This window comes from Mytilus trossulus, unplaced genomic scaffold (assembly GCF_036588685.1).
Source record: "Mytilus trossulus isolate FHL-02 unplaced genomic scaffold, PNRI_Mtr1.1.1.hap1 h1tg000050l__unscaffolded, whole genome shotgun sequence".
Lineage (NCBI taxonomy): Eukaryota > Metazoa > Mollusca > Bivalvia > Mytilida > Mytilidae > Mytilus > Mytilus trossulus.
In genome coordinates, this window is record NW_026963292.1 from 1294117 (window position 1) to 1318742 (window position 24626).

Here is a 24626-nt window from a genome sequence, read left to right on the forward strand (position 1 = left end):
ATCGCAGTTGCTTCCCTTAAGTTTGTTGACAAATCACAACCACTGGGATGGCTGCTGTAGCTGATGATGAAGATTTTATTTATGATGACTTATTGAATGCATCCATTCCCAATACATTTTCACCAGAAATCCAGGAAGCAATAGATCAGGTCTGACAGCAACTTGACAGAATTCTGTCTTGTTTCATTTTGATGAACCATCATTTGACAGTCACAGTAACAACTGTCAGAAATAATGTAGAATTTTCAGTGTTACAGCTTTTACAAATCTTTATTTAGCTTGCTTGCTTTGCTTGTATCAATGTTTTCTCAAGCATGGTTATGAAGATAGGCAGGGCTTCAACTTGTATACACCATACAGTATACTTAGATTTTGTTGGACGTTATGTTTGAGGTTCAGGACGTACACTAATATAAATATCTTCAAATAAAAAAAAATTTGGCGTCTATTTCTATGATTAAAATTTTGGCGTCTATTGATACGATTGCGCTTTATATTTTTCATCCTGTGATGTTTTAAAATTTAGTGTCCTTAACCTCAAACATAACGCCCAATAAAATTTACGTATGATGTATACAAGCTGAAGCCCCGCCTATCTTAATTGCCAGGCTTGAGCAAACATTGATACAAACATAGATTTGTCTTGCTAGCATTAATGTTAAAGCTGTAAAATATAGGCAACAACTGGTTTGATAGTGAAGCCAGTTACAATTCAGTAAAAAGATAAAGAACAATTAATGAAAACTATCATTAGATTACTTCCTATTGTTGAATATTATGACAACAAAACAAAAATGAACAAATACATGTACAAATGTAATAACAAAAATTAGTCATTTACATTATGTAAATATGTTAGTGTTTGTTGTTTTGTAGGTATTGCCAAGTGATGATCCATTAGACAGAGCCGATTTTAATCCAATAGACTACATCAACACACTGTTTCCAACTGAGCAGTCCCTGGCTAATATTGATGATGTTGTTGGCAAGATAAGATATAAAATCAGGTATACAATATAATTTTTTTTAGGAAAATAACTGCAGCACAATTTGGATAAGATCCAGAATTTTTTTTATTCAATGCTGATCTGACCTTTGTAACAGCAAAATTTTCACCTCACTTCAAGTCTTATGCTTGTAGTATTCTTTTTTCAAAGTTTAGGTTTGTATACATGTGTATGAATTTAGAGCATATTATAATATGGTGCAATATAGTTGTTAACCTGACTAATCCTTGTCTTGATGTATATATTTTGTCTGTTAGTATGAGGTTATAAAGAAATGTGTATCATTTTTTTTCCCTAAAGAAATAATTTCTTTTACCGTGTTTTAGGAGCCTTGATGATGATATCCGTTTAGTTGTAAGAGGTCAGACCAATGTTGGAGAGAGTGGGAGGCAGTCATTAGAAGAGGCACAGAAAGCAATACAGGAATTGTTTGCCAAGATAAAAGATATCAAAGATAAAGCTGAGAAGTCAGAAGAAATGGTAAGGAGGATTTATTATTAGATAATTCTTTACAAGGAGTTGATCACACAAACTTATACTAGACTGAGTAAAAATCTTTCACAGATGTTTTCAATTTTATATTAAAAAATAAACTACATGTATGACTCTTAACTATACGTAACAATAAATAAAGTATTTTTAAAGAAAATAAAACCATCAATGAAACCTGCAGATTTTACATAACTTAACTTTTGCTATTTCAATAAATTGATTTTTGATTTAATGTTTTTTTAATTAAAAATATTTTTGCTCAATTTTTTTACTCAGTATACCTATGCCTGTAATGGAAATTTTAACTTGTCTCACATTCCCAGATATTTCAATATTCAAATAATTGCTTGTTGCTTATGGAAATAATGAAATGATACTCTCAATTAAGAGAACTTGTCCTTTAGTTCAAAATTTTTACTGCATGCTTCTATATGTTAAAGATTAAACTTTATGTAAAGTAAATAATTTTCCTTCCATAAAAATGTGTTCTACATATTGTCTATTCTGGTTATATATTTTAACTTTTTTTACCACCAGTTTATTATTTTGTTTTTATTTTAGGTTAAAGAAATTACAAGAGATATCAAACAACTTGACCATGCAAAGAAGAATTTGACATCATCAATAACAACACTAAACCATTTACATATGTTAGTAGGAGGTGTAGATTCTCTAACGTAAGTCTTCTTTGTCTTAAAATTTGTTAAAGTTAACAGTGTTTTACTATAAGACAGATTTATTTCAGTCTCCATTCTATTTTAAAGCTATATCCACAACTATATCAATTAGGTAATAAAACCGTGATAATAAATTTTGGTGAAATTGACTTATTGAAATCTTAGACATAACTGCACAAATTCATGTATCCACAAGAGGCAACAAACAGGACATCCCCATTACGGAATTACTGATAATTTATAAAGGATAAGTTCCTTTTATCATAAATTTTAGTGTGTGGAATTTTGATGCATTTTAATATTGAGGCCAATAAAGGACAACAGTCATTCTTAATCTTTGATGTAGGAAGAGTTTGTTCAGGTGGATATTTTTCTCAAAAAATTCTTTCTATTTATCAAGTGGTATTTGGTTGGGTCCCTTATATTCCTTATTTGTGCTTCAGTTATATTCAAGATATATGTTCATTAATTGCAGGTTACTAACCAAGAGAAGACAATATGGAGAAGTAGCTAATCTGTTACAGGGTGTTCTCAACGTCCAGGAACATTTTGATAGATACATGTCTATTCCTCAGATCAAACAACTGTCTGACAGGTAATTTACAATAAAAATATAAAATTTAAGATAATTTTTACGTTGTACATAAAATTGGAAGACGTTATGATTGCATCATCATGCTTAACATCCAGTACTGCAGAAGTAAAGGATGAGAACATTTTACAGTATGGGTTTATTATTGCAGGTCATTGACTTCCCTTCTACATTATAAAGTCTATGATGGAAATTTGTCTAATCAGCATTCAGAACACATCTACTTTTTATTTATAATATAACTTGAATATATGTTTGCATGTGACAAACCAACAGTTTTATTCAGATTTTAATTCTCATGCTGACCTAGATCCTCATCTCTTTTTTTCCCATAATTAAATACTGATTTTAATTGACAGAGTAAAGCAGATACAAGGTGAACTAGGCACACAAATACAATCTGATTTTGAAGAGGCATTTCAGGGGGCTGGAGCTAAGGTATTTACCAGTATTGTATTCAAAATTAAATATGTATTTTTATTGAAAATGTTTTACTTGGATCTTGAAAAAGAAAATAACGAGAAATGTTCCTGCTGTTTTTCATTACATCCACAGTTCAGGTTTTTTTTACAGGTTTGTTCAAAAATTTCAACAACTTGATGGTTACCACATATTTTTAATTTTTTGTAAATCCACATGTATTGAAACCTATTTGCAAACCCTTTGTCGATTTAATTGTTTTAAAAATTGCAATTCAGAAAAGACAAAATCATTTTTATTCTTATTCGGATGCATAATAAAAAGAAGTAATGCATAAGAGCTCGGAGAAACCAACAAAATAAAATTTAAATAAAATTCCGCGAAAGTCTATTAATGTTTTTGGCGCATTTAAGTCATTTCAAAACATGACGTCATACAAATGAAAACTCTAGAGTTGAACGTTTTCTGTTACGTTAACTATTGACATGTCGTTTACAATTGTATTAAAATTGATTATCAAGGTAGGTTATGTTTGATTTTCTATTCTATTGCATTATTCGCATATGTACTGATTTCAGCAAGTCAACATGGCGGCTCATTGGTTACGAAATGTCAACTTTGGATTTGACGGTAGCTCACGGGTAAAAACATATAAATCAACATGGTTTTGAGAATGAAACATTTTTTTTTCAGCGGTTGTTCACGGAATAATCCGTGCAAGCTACGGATCTATTAAAATGATGAGCTTTATCTAACAGGGAGTAAAAAAGAACAGCCATACACACAGATTTACCCACCCTCGCTTCAGTTTTTTTAATGATCGTATTTGTCCTATTAGAATCGAAATAACTCATGGAAGCCATAGATTATTGGAAATTTACACATGGCCTGGGCCGTGATATTCGTTGATTTTATCCCTCGCTAACGCTCAGGATAAAATTCGAATATCACGGCCCAGGCCATGTGTAAATTTCCAATAATCTATGGCTTCCATGAATTATTTCTTAACTTTAAAACAACTGTTTCTAACCCTTAGTTAGAAACCACGAAACGAATAAACTAGAAATGACACCAAATTGCTGTAGTGACTACATCTATTTTAAATTAATGCTTATTTTTTCTTATGTTTATTGTAGTATGGTCCAGGAAATCAGAGACAGTTAAAGGAAGCCTGCCTTGTAGTTAGTGTATTAGATCCAAGAGTAAAGAAAGATCTCCTGAACTGGTTTGTCAAACTTCAGCTGTCAGAATACCTGGTATTATTTGGAGAAAATCAAGATGTAGGTATTTTAAACAAGACCAGGCTTTTCTTCTCAATTGACATCAAAATCATTTAATGGTTTTCAAAATTTTCCACCAGAAACCAATTTTCTATTGGAATGATTATCATGACTGCTATTGCACAAAGTTTTCAAAATATTATACTAGTAGATGGCAAAGATCTACTATCAACCTTAAAATTAATCAAATTCAAAATGAATACACTTAAATATTTGAATAAGTTTCTTAGAGAAAAACATGAATATAACAGATTTCAATCTTTTTAAGAGTTACTATAGTAACAAGCTGGTGAATATTCATTTAATGAAGACTTCATAAAAGAAGTTGACAAAGATATGAGGAATTGAATATTTAGTTACCATAGTATTAATCTTAACTGATGATAGTTTTGAATATTGTTATTTTAGGTGGCCTGGTTGGATAAGATAGACAGAAGATATGCCTGGATAAAGAGAACATTAGTGGACTTTGAAGAAAAGTTTGGTCATTTGTTTCCATCTGACTGGGAAGTTAGTGAAAGAATATGTGTGGAATTTTGTGATTTAACCAGGTAAAGTTTTATAATAGTCCTACAAATGATAAACAATTAACCACAAGCCCTATGGTACAGGCCAGTAAGTTTTGTCAGACCAATAGAATTCATTTGAACAGGGTCTCACAAGTCTATTAATTGTTAAAAAAAAAGTATGTAAGAGTGATTTCAGGCTTGTAAATTGATGTTTTTTTTAAAGTTAATACAATATATACTAAGAAATTAAAATGGTGGTTAGAGTTTTTGGGTCATTCAAAGAAAGGAATAAAAAATCTATACATTGATTTGTTAACATGTTATTGTGGATATTAGGCCTTGTCACAACTGTAGCATTTTTCGTATTGGGCATGATTAAGCATGACATATAGGTTGCTGCTTAAAACTCAAAAAAATTCAAATTAACAATTCATTTATTTTTATTTCTAGAAAAGAGCTTTCAAAGATTATGACAAAGAGGAAGGTTGAGATAGATGTAAAGCTGTTATTGTTTGCTATACAAAGGACAACAAACTTTGAGACCTTATTGGCCAAAAGATTTACTGGTGTTACATTACAAGAGTTTCAGGTAAAATATTCACTTTTGATGTAATCAATAGTTTTTACTGAATAGGTTTTAATTTTATACACCCATTCAGTATGGGTGGTACAATGCAATGACCTTGTCTTTACCATTCATCATTGTGTCCTCCCATTTGCTATGTCTGTAATTTTTGCTACATATTGCTCAGCATTAATACTGTAACGATAACCGAGCGGTCAGGCTTTGGTGTTAACTATAAATATTGGAACCCTTAGTGTGTTGCTATAAGAATGGAATATATGAACTAAAGTTATAACTGGAGACTCTTCTTTGGTAACGTGGTTCTCTGGTATCGTGGTATTTGGGTAGATCTACAGTTGGTTCTGTATAGGTTTTGTGGTACGTTGTGGTATTCTGATAGATCTTAGTTTGGTTCCGTTTAGGTTTTTGTAAGAATAACAGACTCGTCGAATAAAAATCAACTTGTATTTACGTGCAATAAATATCAGCAATTCGTACACATAATAAATAACTTAAGTAACAGTATTCTAGTTTAACAAATAAATACCTTACTTTATTAGAATATCGTAAAGAAAATGGATAGCGGAACTATAATACATAAATACCTAGAAAGTTTACGAACAAGACAGTTTGGTAATCGGCAAATGGTTACGGAAATTCAATGTCAAAAGATAACGTTTCTCTCGAGAAGTTATTCTCTAAATACAACTTGTTATGGAACTAACAAGCCAACATTCTACGGAAAAAGTCTGGTTATTACTTAATCGCTTGGAATTAGCGTGTGTCACTTGCCCAGGGTAAAGTCGTACTGAAGCCTTTTTGGCTTACTCCACTGTATTTATACTATGGTAAAATATTACCTAAATGGTTTACCATTTACCAGTGGTGAAAAATACCTAAACTACCAAAACCGGAATTGGTAATTACCAAAATAATGTTCGGAACGATTGGTAAACGTTTATGTACTTCATTTGATATAAACAATCGAGGGGAGTTCCGAATATAAATTCAAAACATGGACGTTAAGAATAATAAAAAGTTAACAATGTTTACACAAAGTTGTACAAGAAATATAAAATAAAAACAGTCAATAAACAGTAAGGTTTTAACAACATCATCACACAATTTTAGGGAAAACAAGTTCCATTTCAAAGAACCCCCATTTTGTTACAATACTATTAAAGGAATTATTTAATATTTGAATTCTGATTATTATAATGTTGAGTTACACATTGGAATAGATTTCATACTTAATTCTATTTTAATTTTTATTGCACAGATTATTCATTTAATTTTTTGACAAAATCAACTGGTATACTTTACTGTCTCATCAACATATACCCCAACTATTAAGGGACATATATATGTCATTGAGACAGCAACCTAACCACACAAAGTAGCATAAGATATTATCTTTAACAATATACAGGCAAAAAGGATTACCAAAATATCCCACTTGCTATTGTAGAGTGAAATAAGTTTGAAGTGTAAACCTCTCTTTACATATATAACATGTTCAGTTCAAGCTTTAATTTAAATAAATTGAATGGTGTTTTTTTCCTGTGTTCAGTTAATTTTCATTGTAAGAAAAAAATGTTAAATGATATATCTTCCATGGCAATGTATTCAGCAATGAATGTGCACAAAATTTAAGTAATATAAATTCTGATGAACAGGGAAAGAAATCAGTGAGTGTTGCTCCACCAACATCTAATCCATTTGAGGAGGAATCTTCTAATCCATTTGAAAGTGATATGGAAAATGAAGAGAAGACACAATCAGATGACAACAAGGTTTGTTATATTGAAATAATGTTATATATTACCATATACTTGTATAGGGAAATATGAACTATTTTGGTATATGAATAAATTGTGGTCAAATGGAATAACTTTGTTTTAAATTTTTTAAAAGTACAAAGCACAAACAAAATTTTCATTTTTAGCTCACCTGGCCCGAAGGGTCAAGTGAGCTTTTCTCATCACTTGGTGTCCTTCGTCGTCCTGCTTTAACTTTTACAAAAATCTTCTCCTCTTAAACTACTGAGCCAAATTGAACCAAACTTGGCCACAATCATTATTGGGGTATCTAGTTTAGAAAATGGGTCCGGTGAACCGGCCACCCAACCAAGATGGCCACCATGGCTAAAAATAGAACATAGGGGTAAAATGTAGTTTTTGGATTATTTCTCAAAAACCAAAGCATTTAGAGCAAATCTGACAGAAAAAAAATTGTTTATCAGGTCACGATCTATCTGCCCTGAAATTTTCAGATGAATCGGACATTCCGTTGTTAGGTTACTGCCACTGAATTGGTAATTTTAAGGAAATTTTGCTGTTTTTGGTTATTATCTTGAATATTATTATAGATAGAGATAAACTGTAAACAGCAATAATGTTCAGCAAATTAAGGATCTACAAATAAGGCAGATGACCAAATTGGTTAGTTGACCTCTTTAGGAGTTATTGCCCTTTTTAGGCAATTTTTAACCATTTTTCGTAAACATTAGTAATCTTTTAGAAAAATTTTCTCCTCTGAAACTGCTGGTCCAGATTTAACCAAACTTGGCCATAATCATAAGTGGGGTATCTAGTTTAATAAATGTGTCCGGTAACTCGGCTAACAATCCAAGATGGCCGCCATGGCTAAAAATAGAACATGGGGGTAAAATGCAGTTTTTGGCTTATAACTCAAAAACCAAAGCATGAAGAGCAAATCTTACAGGAAGTAAAATTGTTGATCAAGTCATGATCTATCTGCCTTGCAATTTTCAGATGAATCGGATAACTGGTTGTTTGGTTGCTGCCCATGAATTGGTAATTTTAAGGAAATTTTGCTGTTTTTTGTTATTATCTTGAATATTATTATAGAGAGAGATAAACTGTTAGACCCCCTAAGGAGTAATTGCCCTTCATAGTCAAGTTTTAACAATTTTCATAAAATTTGTAGATTTTCACTAACATTTTCCACAGTAACTACTGTTATAGATAGGGATAATTGTAAGCAGCAAGAATAAAGTAAGATCTACAAACACATCACCATCACCAAAACACAATTTTGTCATGAATCCATCTGTGTCCTTACATAGAGCCTCTAGTTTTTTCTCTAATTGAGGTTATAAAAAGATTAAAAAAACTTAAAAAACTTATAAAAAAAAATGTGATAGAATAGACAGATTGTTATGGTTTTAAAAATATGGTATGAGTAGAAAAAGAAAAGAATAACACAATAAAATTGACAGATCTTCAAAGTTATTAAGTGGGTATACACTATGAAATGCTTGAAAATTATTGTTTTCCTTGAAATAACAGTTTCTAAACTGCTTTTTTAAAATGACAAAACATTACTGTAACTGAATGTATTTTCAATTGTTTTTACAGGATAGTGAAAAGAACACATCCTCTCCTTTTGGTGGTATTATATCCCAATGTTTTGAGACACATCTGGACATCTATATTGATTCACAAGATAGGTAATATATAATAATTAAGGATAATTGAAATACCAAATGATGTTACATGTAAGTAAAGGCAAACCAGTTTCAAACTCAAAAATTTATTTTCAACCATAGTTTTAAGATAGAAAAAAAAATCAAGCTTCAAGTGGATGTATTTTTTCATGTAGAAGTATTTTTAAGCTCAAAGTTTCATACAATTACACATCAGTTTTTCAAATTAGTTATTACTATAATTTAATCAAATTAGAATAAGATAATTTAGTAACAATACATTTATTATCTTCATTTAAATTCATATTCTTATCATCTATAGGAATCTATCAGAGTTAGTAAACAGATTCTTAGAAGATCTCCGACAGTTTGGAACACCTCAAATGGAGTCTGAGGACAGTAGTAATGTATTACCTAGCTGTGCCGATTTGTTTGTATTTTATAAAAAGTGTATGGTGCAGTGTTCACAGCTAAGTAATGGACAACCTATGATAGACCTAACAAGGACATTCCAAAAATACCTAAAAGAATATTCCAACAGAGTTCTGCTTAATTCTTTACCAAAGTAAGATATATGTAATTTGTCTTTTCTTCAACACAACCAAATGCCAGACATTTATAATTTGAAAGCTAAAAAAACAAAAATTATATTCTAGTTAAATAAGCAGACGGCATTGTTGTAAACTGTGAATCCTTAATAGGTAATGTTTACTCTCGGAGTAGTTTAGACCTACAGACAGTTACATTGGTTATCTGTCGGACTAGTGTACTATTGAACGAGAGTACTATGCCTTACTTAGTAATGACTTCACCATTCAGCAAGCAAGCAAGCTAACCAAAAAAAATACCTTGACCTACACACTCAAGGCATTTTGCTGTAACAAGTCATACGATGATGATACACTTAATTATCAAGACAATCATTCAATTGTTTTGTAAAATCAAGATTGAAGTTATGGTACTGATACATTATGACAACATTTTTTTTTATCTTTGCCCTTCCATTAGCCAAAGTATTGAAGGCACTATTTCTGTAATCTAAAATGATTTTGATTTTTGTTGTAAGCATTGGTGGTATGTTGAATTTCACTGATATTGAATTATTTTTTGTTTCTTTGTCTCATTTAGACAAAGTAAAGAGGGGACCAGTTCAGCCTCTGGTATATTACAAAGTATTCTGAAGGAAGGGGAGATAACTAAGTTTACAGAGGAAGAGCAATGTAGAATTTGTAGTATCTTATGTACAGCTGAATATTGTATGGAAACTACACAACAGCTGGAGGAGAAACTGAAAGAGAAAGTAGATCCAGGTCTAACCAGTCAGATTGACCTGAATCCAGAACAAGACACATTCCATAAGTATGCAACTTTAAACAAAATTAAGACAATCACAAACTTTTCCTTACATTATCTGCCTTTTTAAAAACGGAAATGTTAGCACTACTTTTACCTACCAATTTAGCTATAGTTTACTATAAAGGTCAAAAACAATATGTCACATCCATTTTCAATAATTATATGAAAATAATAAAAAGAAAATCTACCTCAATTACACTATTTAAAAGAGATATTATCTTAATTTAACTAGTACTACTTCTTATTTTAGTCCTAGTCCATGTTCTAGTTCTACTTTTTATTCTAGTCTTAATTCTAATCCTTATTCTAGTTCTAATTCTAGTCCTAGTTCTAATTCTAGTCCTAGTTCTAATTCTAGTCCTAGTTCTAATTCTAGTCCTAGTTCTAATTCTAGTCCTAGTTCTAATTCTAGTCCTAGTTCTAATCCTAATTCTAGTTCTCATTCTAGTCCTAGTTCTAATCCTAATTCTAGTTCTCATTCTAGTCCTAGTTCTAATCTAATTTTAGTTCTTATTCTAGTCCTAGTTCTAATCCTAATTTTAGTTCTCATTTTAGTCCTAGTTCTAATCCTAATTCTAGTTCTCATTCTAGTCCTAGTTCTTATTTTAGTAAAAGTTCTCGTTCTAGTCCTAATTCTAGTTCTAGTCCTAGTTTTAATCCCAATTCTAGTTCTAGTCCTAGTTTAATTTTAGGTCTAGTCCTAGTTCTATTTTCTATTTTTAACTCTAGTTCTAGTTTTATCTAAGGTCTAGTCCTAGTTCTATTTTCTATTTTTAACTCTAGTTCTAGTTTTATCTAAGGTCTAGTCCTAGTTCTATTTCTAACTCTAGTTCTAGTCATTAATCTAATTCAAGTTTTAATCCTAGTTCTAGTTCTAATCCTAGTTCTTGCTTTAGTCCTAGTTCTAGTTCTTATCCTAGTTTAAGGTGGTACCTAACACTGAAGGGAGATAACTCTGTAAAATCAGCTAAACGTTTTAATTACATTGTGTTATTAAGGAAATATTAACCTTCTCAATGATCAAAATTAGTGTTTGTCAAACTGCTATATAACCAGTGTAATTTTACTGATAAAATGGTTGGTTCAAAAATTTTTATTTTTTTTATTTTTGTCAAATGGTCAAAGTTAACACTTTTTTTAAATTCATGAAAATTAAACGAGCCTTATTAATTTTAGTGAAAGTGTGGATACCATCTTAAATCCTAGTTCTTGTTTTAATCCTAATTCTAGTCCTAGTTCTAATCCTAATTCTTGTTCTAATTCTAGTCCTAGTTTAAATCCCAGTTCTTGTTCTAGTCTTAGTTCTAATCATAGTTCTAGTCCTAGTTCTAACCCTAATTCTTGTTTTAGTTTGTGTCCTAGTTCTTATCCTAGTTCTAGTTCTAATCCTAGTCCTAGTTCTTATTCTTGTCCTAATTATTGTTCTAGTTCTAGTCCAAGTTCTAATACTAGTTCTAGTCCTAGTTCTAATCCTTGTCCTAATTCTAGTCCTACTTCTAGTCCTAGTTCTAGTTCTAGTCCTAGTTCTAATCCTAGTTTTTGTTCTAGTCCTAGTTCTAATACTAGTTCTTGTTCTAGTTCTAATCCTAGTCATAATCCTAGTTATAATCCTAGTTTGAGTTCTAGTCATACTTCTAATTCTAGTTCTTGTCCTAGTTCTGGTTCTAGTCATAGTTCTAGTTCTAATTCTAATTCTAGTCATAGTTCTTGTTCTAGTTCTAGTCCTAGTTCTAATCCTAATTCTATTTCTAGTTTGAGTCATAGTTCTAGTCCTAGTTCTAATCATAGTTCTAGTCCTAGTTCTGATTCTTGTTCTAGTTCTGGTTTCTAGGTTATAGTTACTCTATAGGTCCATTTTATTGTAAGAAAATAAGTAAGAATTTGTTCTAGTTCTAGTTCGAATTTTATAAGTTCATTTTAATGTATAAAAATAAAGTTAGAATAGTCTCTCTTTGATTTTTACATGAAACTAATTTTGATAAAGTTATTTGGTATTGGTAAAACATAGATGCCAACCATTACGATTTTTCCGTAGTTTTTCCGATTTTGCGATACAAACTAAGCTATTAAGGTCAAAGTCGAATAGTTACGGATTCCCAATCATCGCCTTTCAATTTCTTAAAACACGGATTTTTATCATTACTTTTCCGTCCTGGTCCAGTATTTAGAAAACGCCAATGTAATGCTTCCGGTTTCTCGGGAGTTATCAACCTATTGTTGAGAACTAACTGACTTCCGAAGAGGCAAACTTGCATTTTATGAAATAGCTTTCTCCTTTCTCTACTTCTCTACTTCTCCTTGACAAAGAGGACGAAAATGTACGAGTCGAGAACATCTGAACAGTTAATGAATGGAATACATACTAGAGACAACATGTTGAACGCCAAATCTTAGTGCACATCATTTTGCAACCACTTGTCAGTCATTTTTATTGGTAGATGCAAGTTTATGAATGATTACTGAAAACTTTTCAAAAATACGGAAAATTTGATAGTTTGTTACTGATTGTGTCAAAAGGGGTTAGCATCTATGGTAAAATCAATTAAATTTGTAACAGACAAGTATTAATAAATATTTTTAATACTATTTCAGTGTGATTTCAAGTTGTATACAGTTACTTGTACAGGACTTAGAAACAGCTTGTGAGCCAGCTCTTACAGCCATGAGTAAGGTAAATACATAGTAAACAGTTCAAACAACTATGAGAGAAAAGTTAAATCACTAAAATACTGAAAGTCATGGAAAATTCCAAAAGGAAAGTCCCTAATCAAAGGCAGTAATCAAAAGCACAAACACATCAAAGGAATGGATACAAACTGTTATATTCCTGATGGAACAGGCATTTTCTTGTGAAGAAAATGGTGGGTTGAACTATTATTGTGTGACCTATGAGAGAGTAAATGATCAGTAAACAGCCTCTAACAAGAAATATTGTATACATATAGAAGACCAACAACAACACATATATTCAAATGCACACATAAACAAATGGTAAAATACTATTAAATAATGTGAACCAATGTGTTAGCCACGATTAATGATGTTTAAATAGATTTTGTTAATGTTAGGGACATTTGATTATTAACTTAAAATATCAACAGGTTAGCTGATTTCTTGTGAAAAAGGTTTACTGTTACTATGGTTAGCGTTTACCACAATGCCTTAACCTTAAAATCACCAAAATCTTAAACAAAACAAAGTACAGAACACTTACCCATTATCATTCCCAGTGATAATAATCAAGAGAATTGTTAGATGTACTGGTACTTGTTTTTCAGATGTCATGGTCATCAGTAGAAGCTGTTGGGGACCAGAGTGGATATGTGTCTGCTGTGACTACACATCTGAAACAAAATATACCAATCATCAGGGATAACTTAGCTTCATCTAGAAAATTCTTCACTCAGTTCTGTTTAAAGTTTGTAAAGTAAGACAAATTATGTAAAACATATATTATTTTTGGAAAATGTAAAATTTATTAGTGCTCACATCACAACTGGTGGAAAGTTCTGTCAGTCTTGTTCCTTCTTTTTTGAAAGCTTGAAATAAATATTGTATTTTCTTACAATTTATTTATTGTTTATGCTTGCATGGCTTTGGAGAAAAGGCATTAAGGTTTAACCTTATCTGTCTGCTCATCTTTCAGTATGTCTGTACATCCTAAAATTGAATTAGTACATTGACTCTTTCATATTTACAATGGGGGAGGGGGGGGGGCATCTGTGTCACATTGACTGATTCTACTTTCATTTGTATTATTTTAAAGTGTTGACCTTTTTGAATAAAAAAACAGGTAATTATTGGCTCATATTCATCAGTGTTCTCTAAAAATAGTTTACATAAATTATGAATCCATATACATGTATATATCCCATGTGATGATCCTAAACAGCATATAATGTCAAAATGTGTAACTGAAATTGTATACCTCGTTATTTGGGATTAAAGTATGTTGAACATAATCATTGCATGTAGCTTATATGTCATTTTCTCTCTATTTCAGCACATTTATTCCAAAATTCATCAACAACTTATTCCGATGTAAATCTATCAATACAGTGGCAGCTGAACAGGTTTGTTGTACAAATATAAATTTAAATTTGGATGTAACACGTCTTCTGATTTGCCGGATTTTCTTTGTTTATCAGCTCAAAGTCATAATTTAGTAATGTGAAAGTGACATCATCACCTTTTTTTTATGGTTTACTCTGGTTTAAAATGGAATTTAGATTTAAGTTATAACAAATAACTGTAACATTTTTTCTGTCTATACGAAATAACATGAAAATGTGGTGCACACTTTAAAAAAGAACCCGCTACGCTTGTTATTCAGTGTTCACCACATTTTAAATGTTATTGCTTCATAAACAGAAAAAATATTACAGTCATTCCTTAAATATTTTGTATGTGGTTTTTATTTTTTCTGTCTTCACCATAGCGTAACACATGACATTGACCAATGGGTAATGTGATATGTAAAACATGCAATTTTTTAATTTTAAATACATCTATTTGTCTATGATACATTTTTATAAAAAAAAATCTTTAAGGGGGCTCCTGGGTATAAATGATTTTTTTTTCCTAATATAGGATTTCGATATATTTTTTCATAAATGAACTTTATCATATACTTAAAAGAAAAATGAAATAAAAAAATGGGGTCACCTTCATTTAAGCTAAAATCTGCCTCTGGAAGAAGCATACATTTTTGTTAATGTCCTTTTTTTCTGTTGAACTAATAGGAGAAAAAGAGGAAATATCGAAAGAAAAAAAATAACCTAATATAAGAAATCGCTTAAATTTTACAATTATTTAGTTTATGTACAGCTTATTTGAAAACAATAATAAAAAATATAGGTCACCAATGAGTTAAAAAAAGATATTTAGAATTTAAGGCCAAAAAATGGCATTTTTGCACCAAAGGGAGATAATTTGGAGCTTTTTTAATTTTTAAAGTCATCTGGGGCCAAACCAAATCAATTTTTGGGTTGTTTTTTGTACCATATCATAAAGTAACAACTAATAGTGTAATAAATAAAATTTGTAATGAAAATATAAAGTTTTAATTTTTTGCTAAAATTTTGAACCCACGAGCCACCTTAAGAGATAAAAAAAACACATAATAAAAATAGTCATTACGATGAGCCTTGTATAAATTAACAGAAGTGTTATAATGTTAAAACTTACTACGCTTTATTTTGATTTTTAAATCAGTTGTTTCATTGTCTTTTTTTAGTTATTACTAGATACCCATTCCCTGAAAACAGTTTTATTAGATCTTCCATCACTAGGTTCACAGGTCATAAGGAAAGCTCCAGCAAGGTAAAATATCATATTTATTGTATATGCCATAATACAGTCTAGAATACTAAATGCTACACTAATAACATAAACTGAAAATGGATAGACAATTGTTTTAAAATCTTAGTAAATTGTGTTCGTTCACTCATGACAATACTACCTGGTAAACAAAGTACTTTGAACAACTCCAGTACTCTAATAACCAGTTAATTAACAGCATGCAAATATATAATTGAGAATGTAAATCGGTAATATGTCAAAGAGACAATAACCTGACCAAAGAACAGACAGCAGGTGAAGGCTAGTTCTTATGTATCGTCTGACTTTAAGGTTTTTATACGACCGCAAATTTTGAAAAAAAATTCGTCGTATATTGCTATCACGTTGGCGTCGTCGTCGTCGTCGTCGTCGTCGTCGTCCGAATACTTTTAGTTTTCGCACTCTAACTTTAGTAAAAGTGAATAGAAATCTATGAAATTTTAACACAAGGTTTATGACCATAAAAGGAAGGCTGGTATTGATTTTGGGAGTTTTGGTCCCAACATTTTAGGAATTAGGGGCCAAAAGGGCCCAAATAAGCATTTTCTTGGTTTTCTCACTATAACTTTAGTTTAAGTTAATAGAAATCTATGAAATTTTGACACAAGGTTTATAACCACAAAATAAAGGTTGGGATTGATTTTGGGAGTTTTATTTTCAACAGTTTAGGAATTAGGGGCCAAAAAAGGGCCAAAATAAGCATTATTCTTGGTTTTCGCACAATAACTTTAGTTAAAGTAAATAGAAATCAATGAAATTTAAACACAATGTTTATGACCACAAAAGGAAGGTTGGTATTGATTTTGGGAGTTTCGGTCCCAACAGTTTAGGAATTAAGGGCCAAAAAGGGACCCAAATAAGCATTTTTCTTGGTTTTCGCACCATAGCGTTAGTATAAGTAAATAGAAATCTATGAAATTTAAACACAAGGTTTATGACTATAAAAGGAAGGTTGGTATTGATTTTAGAAGTTTTGGTCCCAACAGTTAAGGAAAAAGGGACCCAAAGGGTCCAAAATTAAACTTTGTTTGATTTCATCAAAATTGAATAATTGGGGTTCTTTAATATGCCGAATCTAACTGTGTATGTAGATTCTTAATTTTTGGTCCCGTTTTCAAATTGGTCTACATTAAGGTCCAAAGGGTCCAAAATTAAACTTAGTTTGATTTTAACAAAAATTGAAACCTTGGGGTTCTTTGATATGCTGAATCTAAAAATGTACTTAGATTTTTGATTATTGGCCCAGTTTTCAAGTTGGCCCAAATGGGGGTCCAAAATTAAACATTGTTTGATTTCATCAAAAATTGAATAATTGGGGTTCTTTGATATGCCAAATCTAACTGTGTATGTAGATTCTTAATTTTTGGTCCAGTTTTAAAATTGGTCTAAATTAAAGTGCAAAGGGTCCAAAATTAAACTAAGTTTGATTTTAACAAAAATTAAATCCTTGGGCCTCTTTGATATGCTGAATCTAAACATGTACTTAGATTTTTGATTATGGGCCCAGTTTTCAAGTTGGTCCAAATCAGGATCTAAAATTATTATAATAAGTATTGTGGAATAGCAAGTCTTTTCAATTGCACAGTATTGTGCAATGGCAAGAAATACCTAATTTCACAATATTGTGAAATAGCAATTTTTTTTTTAATTAGAGTTATCTTTCTTTGTCCAAAATAGTAAGCAAGAAATATCTTATTGCAAGATTTTTTTTTAATTGGAGTTATCTTTCTTTGTCCAGATTCAACTTAAATCTTTGTTATATACAATATACAATGTATATTCACTTTTTACTACCAACTGATAAATTTAAATAATCTTTACCATTCAGTGATAACAAGCAGTTTTTTTACATCTTAATATTTTATGATGTATTTAAATGAGTAGTTATTGTTGCAAACTCCATTAGAATATTTTAATTGAGATTAGTTTTGGAATAAGGGAAAGGGGGATGTGATTAAAAAATTGGGTTCAATTTTTCTCATTTGAAATATCATAAATAAAAAGAAAATTTCTTCAAACATTTTTTGAGAGGATTAATATTGAACAGCGTAGTGAATTGCTCTAAGAGAAAACAAAAATTTTAAGTTCATTAGAACACATTCATTCTGTGTCAGAAACCTATGCTGTGTCAACTATTTAATCACAATCCAAGTTTAGAGCTGAATCCAGCTTGAATGTTGTGTCCATACTTGCCCCAACCGTTCAGGGTTCAACCTCTGCGGTCGTATAAAGCTACGTCCTGCGAAGCATCTGGTTTACATCATGTATTTAAATGAGTAGTAATTGTTGCAAACTCCATTAGAATATTTTAATTGAAATTAGTTTTGGAATAAGGGAAAGGGGGATGTGAATAAAAAATTGGGTTAATTTTTTCTCATTTGAAATTTCATAAATAAAAAGAAAATTTCTTCAAACATTTTTTTGAGAGGATTAATATTCAACAGCATAGTGAATTGCTCTAAGAGAAAACAAAAAATTTAAGTTCATTTGAATACATTCATTCTGTGTCAGAAACCTATGCTGTGTCAACTATTTAATCACAATCCAAATTTAGAGCGGAATCCAGCTTGAATGTTGTGTCCATACTTGCCCCAACCGTTCAGGGTTCAACCTCTGCGGTCGTATAAAGCTACGCCCTGCGGAGCATCTGGTTTTTACATGTATTACCAGCATACTCATACTCATATACATATGTTCAGAAAGACTCATATAAAAAAGAAAGATTTGGTAAGATTGCCAATGAGACAACTGTCCACTAGAGACCAAAATGACACAGACATTAACAACTATAGGTCACCGTACGGCCTTCAACAATGAGCAAAGCCCATACTGCATAGTCAGCTATAAAAGGCCCTGGAATGACAATGTAAACCAATTCAAACGAGAAAACTAATGGCCTTATTTATATTAAAAAGAAAATTCTAAAAAAGTTTGTTGATCACACCACTAGTGTTGTCACAACACATTTATAAATAAAGCAATTCAAATTTTAAAGATAGATAATATTTATATAACTTTGATTTATATGTAATAGTTTTGATGGGTATTTTGGATTGTGATTTAATTAAAAGAGATGATATAAAATGTATTGGATTAAATATTTTCAGTTACACTAAGATTGTCGTTAAAGGTATGACTAAAGCAGAAATGATTCTTAAGGTAAGTTTTAACATAAATCAAGTTCATGATTAATGTATTTCTGAGTAAGGGTGCCAAGTTTTTTTTATATAAAAAAGGCGCTTTCTATTAAGAATGTGTATGTAATCAACACTTTTACAACCTTGTAAAAATATTGAAAAAATTTTTTTTTTTAGTGAACTTAACTTGTATTTGTTATTGCCATTTTGGAAGAATGGACAGAAAAAATAGATAATTTATTGTGATAACAAAATAAAAGATAAAATGCTGCATAAAGATAGATATATGTATCATATATTTGAAAATGAGATCTAAATATTGCGATAATCACCCAAAAGAAATATAAGTAATAATGAAAACCTCTTAACAATGTCTAAATTTACAAGAATTTCAATCCATATGACATCCAGTGTACAATGCATAACACACCAACAGTTTAAATAAAGTATCAGTTACCTACCATGAGACCATGATACCAACAAAAGTATCAACTAGAATAATAGTAAAGAAAGCCACACAATGTCTGCACTGCAGTCTGGTGCAGTGAAATTGGTTACTGTGTATTTATTTATTTTCATGGATATTTGATTTTGTGGTTTTTGACAATCTCTGCCACAAATCCAATAGATAATGTGTAATTCATTGAACTTTTGAATTTGTGGTTCACCTGTACCCACGAAAAAAGAAAATTGGTATCCAACGAATAATAATGAATCTACAGTATGTCTATGTTTAATATCATTGATACGGACACTAAAATGAAATTTTATGTATAGATACCTTTATAACCCTTTCAATATGATATTATATATTATAGGTTGTGATGTCACCACATGAACAGCCTCAAGGTTTTGTAGATAATTACATCAGATTATTAAGTGATTCAGATATTAATGAATTCCAGAAAGTTTTAGAAATGAAGGTAAGGTATAAATATGCATAAAACATTGCCACTAGATGATAAACAACCAATAGTCAGTGAATTTTATCAGTTTACCAATCTAAATCTATAGTTTACCCCCAACATAGTGTAGCATAAAATGTTTTAAGTTATATAAAAAGAAGATGTGGTATGATTGTCAATGAGACAACTCTCCACAAGAGACCAAAATAACACAGAAATTTTAAACAACTATAGGTCACCGTACGACCTTCAACAATGAGCAAAGCCCATACCACATAGTCAGCTATAAAAGGCCCCGAAATGACAATGTAAAACAACTCAAACGAGAAAACTAATGGCCTAATTTAGTCAGTTACTGGCTGAAAGTGGTTAATGATCATTCCTACTAGACATTGCTATATAATGTTAGTAATTGGCTGAAGATTGGTGGTTATCCCAAGCATGTAGTCAGTTAATGGTTGAAGAGTGATGATTTACATCAAGTACTTTTTCAATGCCTTGCTGAAGTTAAATGTTCAATTATGCAACTTGTACTTAATGAGAGAGTCATTGAGCACATAACATGTACATTAGCCTTATGTTAGTTTAAGGAAGAAGGTTTCAAGCATTAATATCATTTTGTTTATAACATATGAATACTAGGGATATATGTTAAAAAGGCAGCAACCCAATGACACAAAGACATCATGAGGTTACCGAACACTTGTATGATTTTACACATGATAGCCAAATTGAAAATTTTTGTCACATTTTTCTCAGGAACTACAATACAAGGATTTCTGAAATTTGGTTTCAGGATTTATATAAGTCAGCTTTACCGTGTGATGCGTTTTCAGATTCATCACTCGACAACTTCCTGTTTACCGAACACTTGTATGATTTTACACATGATAGCCAAATTGAAAATTTTTGTCACATTTTTCTCAGGAACTACAATACAAGGATTTCTGAAATTTGGTTTCAGGATTTATATAAGTCAGCTTTACCGTGTGATGCGTTTTCAGATTCATCACTCGACAACTTCCTGTTTACCGAACACTTGTATGATTTTACACATGATAGCCAAATTGAAAATTTTTGTCACATTTTTCTCAGGAACTACAATACAAGGATTTCTGAAATTTGGTTTCAGGATTTATATAAGTCAGCTTTACCGTGTGATGCGTTTTCAGATTCATCACTCGACAACTTCCTGTTTCCCGAACACTTGTATGATTTTACACATGATAGCCAAATTGAAAATTTTCGTCACATTTTTCTCAGGAACTACAATACAAGGATTTCTGAAATTTGGTTTCAGGATTTATATAAGTCAGCTTTACCGTGTGATGCGTTTTCAGATTCATCACTCGACAACATCCTGTTTACCGAACACTTGTATGATTTTACACATGATAGCCAAATTGAAAATTTTTGTCACATTTTTCTCAGGAACTACAATACAAGGATTTCTGAAATTTGGTTTCAGGATTTATATAAGTCAGCTTTACCGTGTGATGCGTTTTCAGATTCATCACTCGACAACTTCCTGTTTACCGAACACTTGTATGATTTTACACATGATAGCCAAATTGAAAATTTTCGTCACATTTTTCTCAGGAACTACAATACAAGGATTTCTGAAATTTGGTTTCAGGATTTATATAAGTCAGCTTTACCGTGTGATGCGTTTTCAGATTCATCACTCGACAACTTCCTGTTTACCGAACACTTGTATGATTTTACACATGATAGCCAAATTGAAAATTTTCGTCACATTTTTCTCAGGAACTACAATACAAGGATTTCTGAAATTTGGTTTCAGGATTTATATAAGTCAGCTTTACCGTGTGATGCGTTTTCAGATTCATCACTCGACAACTTCCTGTTTACCGAACACTTGTATGATTTTACACATGATAGCCAAATTGAAAATTTTCGTCACATTTTTCTCAGGAACTACAATACAAGGATTTCTGAAATTTGGTTTCAGGATTTATATAAGTCAGCTTTACCGTGTGATGCTTTTTCAGATTCATCACTCGACAACTTCCTGTTTACCGAACACTTGTATGATTTTACACATGATAGCCAAATTGAAAATTTTCGTCACATTTTTCTCAGGAACTACAATACAAGGATTTCTGAAATTTGGTTTCAGGATTTATATAAGTCAGCTTTACCGTGTGATGCGTTTTCAGATTCATCACTCGACAACTTCCTGTTTACCGAACACTTGTATGATTTTACACATGATAGCCAAATTGAAAATTTTCGTCATATTTTTCTCAGGAACTACAATACAAGGATTTCTGAAATTTGGTTTCAGGATTTTTATAAGTCAGCTTTACCGTGTGATGCGTTTTCAGATTCATCACTCGACAACTTCCTGTTTACCGAACACTTGTATGATTTTACACATGATAGCCAAATTGAAAATTTTTGTCACATTTTTCTCAGGAACTACAATACAAGGATTTCTGAAATTTGGTTTCAGGATTTATATAAGTCAGCTTTACCGTGTGATGCGTTTTCAGATTCATCACTCGACAACTTCCTGTTTACCGAACACTTGTATGATTTTACACATGATAGCCAAATTGAAAATTTTCGTCACATTTTTCTCAGGAACTACAATACAAGGATTTCTGAAATTTGGTTTCAGGATTTATATAAGTCAGCTTTACTGTGTGATGCGTTTTCAGATTCATCACTCGACAACTTCCTGTTTACCGAACACTTGTATGATTTTACACATGATAGCCAAATTGAAAATTTTCGTCACATTTTTCTCAGGAACTACAATACAAGGATTTCTGAAATTTGGTTTCAGGATTTATATAAGTCAGCTTTACCGTGTGATGCGTTTTCAGATTCATCACTCGACAACTTCCTGTTTACCGAACACTTGTATGATTTTACACATGATAGCCAAATTGAAAATTTTCGTTACATTTTTCTCAGGAACTACAATACAAGGATTTCTGAAATTTGGTTTCAGGATTTATATAAGTCAGCTTTACCGTGTGATGCGTTTTCAGATTCATCACTCGACAACTTCCTGTTTACCGAACACTTGTATGATTTTACACATGATAGCCAAATTGAAAATTTTCGTCACATTTTTCTCAGGAACTACAATACAAGGATTTCTGAAATTTGGTTTCAGGATTTATATAAGTCAGCTTTACCGTGTGATGCGTTTTTAGATTCATCACTCGACAACTTCCTGTTTACCGAACACTTGTATGATTTTACACATGATAGCCAAATTGAAAATTTTCGTCACATTTTTCTCAGGAACTACAATACAAGGATTTCTGAAATTTGGTTTCAGGATTTATATAAGTCAGCTCTACTGTGTGATGCATTTTCAGATTCATCACTCGACAACTTCCTGTTTACCGAACACTTGTATGATTTTACACATGATAGCCAAGTTGAAAATTTTTGTCACATTTTTCTCAGGAACTACAATACAAGGATTTCTGAAATTTGGTTTCACGATTTATATAAGTCAGCTTTACCGTGTGATGCGTTTTCAGATTCATCACTTGACAACTTCCTGTTTACCGAACACTTGTATGATTTTACACATGATAGCCAAGTTGAAAATTTTCGTCACATTTTTCTCAGGAACTACAATACAAGGATTTCTGAAATTTGGTTTCAGGATTTATATAAGTCAGCTATACCGTGTGATGCGTTTTCAGATTCATCACTCGACAACTTCCTGTTTACCGAACACTTGCATATTTTTACACTATTAATATTATCCACTTGCGGCGGGGGTATCATCAGTGAGCAATAGCTCGCAGTTTCACTTGTTTTATTTGCTGAGTTACGTAAAATATGTTTCATAAGTTAAAAAAGCTTCATTTACTTATGAAATTTGTAAAGTGGGTACATGTGGCATACATACCTTTATAGACTTGCAGAAAAAAATGCAATTTCTTACTAAAAAAAATTGACACAGTAAATGCAGTGTTAACATTTTAAATTTATTTTCTCTCTTTTAGGGATTACGACGAGGTGAACAGAGTAACTTATTAGAGATTTACAGAGCAAGAATACCGATATCATCTATACTGGGTAGTGCTAATGATCAGACACCAGTCACTTCAGCTCCCGATCAGGAGTCTAGTCGAATAAGAAAACTAGAAAAATTAATTAAAAAGAGATTGTAGTTGATACAAATTTTAGGGTTATTTTTAAGTTGTGATTTATATGAAAAGAATGTTGTTTTCTAATGGCATTAAGGAGTAAACTGGCTAGAGAATATATTCATTCATTTATCTTTTTTTGTAAAACGAGAAAACTAAAGTGTGTAAAAATTTTAAAAATTGGGACACCCAACTTCTTGTTATAATCCTAGTTTAAACTTTCTATTAAAAGGGAAATTTTGGCAAATCTTTTAATAAAAAATTTCAAATTACCAATTATATTCACAAATGGATTCTCTAAACTTATTATTGTCAGATATTATACTCTTTTTAAAATATTATTAATAATTCTTGCAAGAAGCACAACCATATAGAGATAATACACAAATCAAAGTGCTTGATAAAAATGTGCAATATGTTTTATTTGAATCAATTATAGTAAGGTCTGGTAATTTACTTTGTCTGATAATTTTGTGAATAGTATTGACGTTATGTTTATTGAACTAACTTATACATTGTGTAGGGAGTTGTATATTTGATAGAAGTTATCTTTAATGAACTAATTTATAGGACAGACTATATTGCCGGCCAGTATTGTAATGGTGAACTTACTTTAGGATCTGTGAGATTGTTATGATGAATTGTAATTATATCACTAAATTATTTCTTATAGAAATATATTTCTTGTGTTATTTTTTTTTTCAATAACTTTATAGGTATAGATAGATGTGCTATGAGTGCCAATGAGACAACTCT

The 24626-nt window shown here is 31.1% G+C and overlaps 2 protein-coding genes across 2 annotated transcripts; both read left to right on the top strand.

The window, feature by feature from the left end:
- The first annotated feature begins 3 nt into the window (after nt 1-3).
- Nucleotides 4-24550, top strand: LOC134699298 (vacuolar protein sorting-associated protein 53 homolog). Its single transcript, XM_063560906.1, has 20 exons — nt 4-149; nt 877-1007; nt 1334-1487; nt 2061-2176; nt 2652-2771; nt 3128-3206; nt 4325-4468; nt 4877-5019; nt 5428-5566; nt 7219-7335; nt 8923-9014; nt 9313-9555; nt 10119-10349; nt 12939-13017; nt 13625-13773; nt 14350-14419; nt 15583-15668; nt 18794-18845; nt 19642-19746; nt 23727-24550. Exons 1-20 carry the CDS (start codon nt 48-50, stop codon nt 23892-23894), a joined length of 2520 nt encoding a protein of 839 aa, XP_063416976.1. The 5' UTR covers nt 4-47; the 3' UTR covers nt 23895-24550.
- LOC134699270 (uncharacterized) lies at nt 10422-12177 on the top strand. The gene is made up of 4 exons (XM_063560878.1): nt 10422-10457; nt 10556-10852; nt 11136-11146; nt 11523-12177. The coding sequence occupies exons 1-4, from the start codon at nt 10422-10424 to the stop codon at nt 12175-12177; spliced, it is 999 nt and encodes a 332-aa protein (XP_063416948.1).
- Nucleotides 24551-24626: the final 76 nt, after the last annotated feature.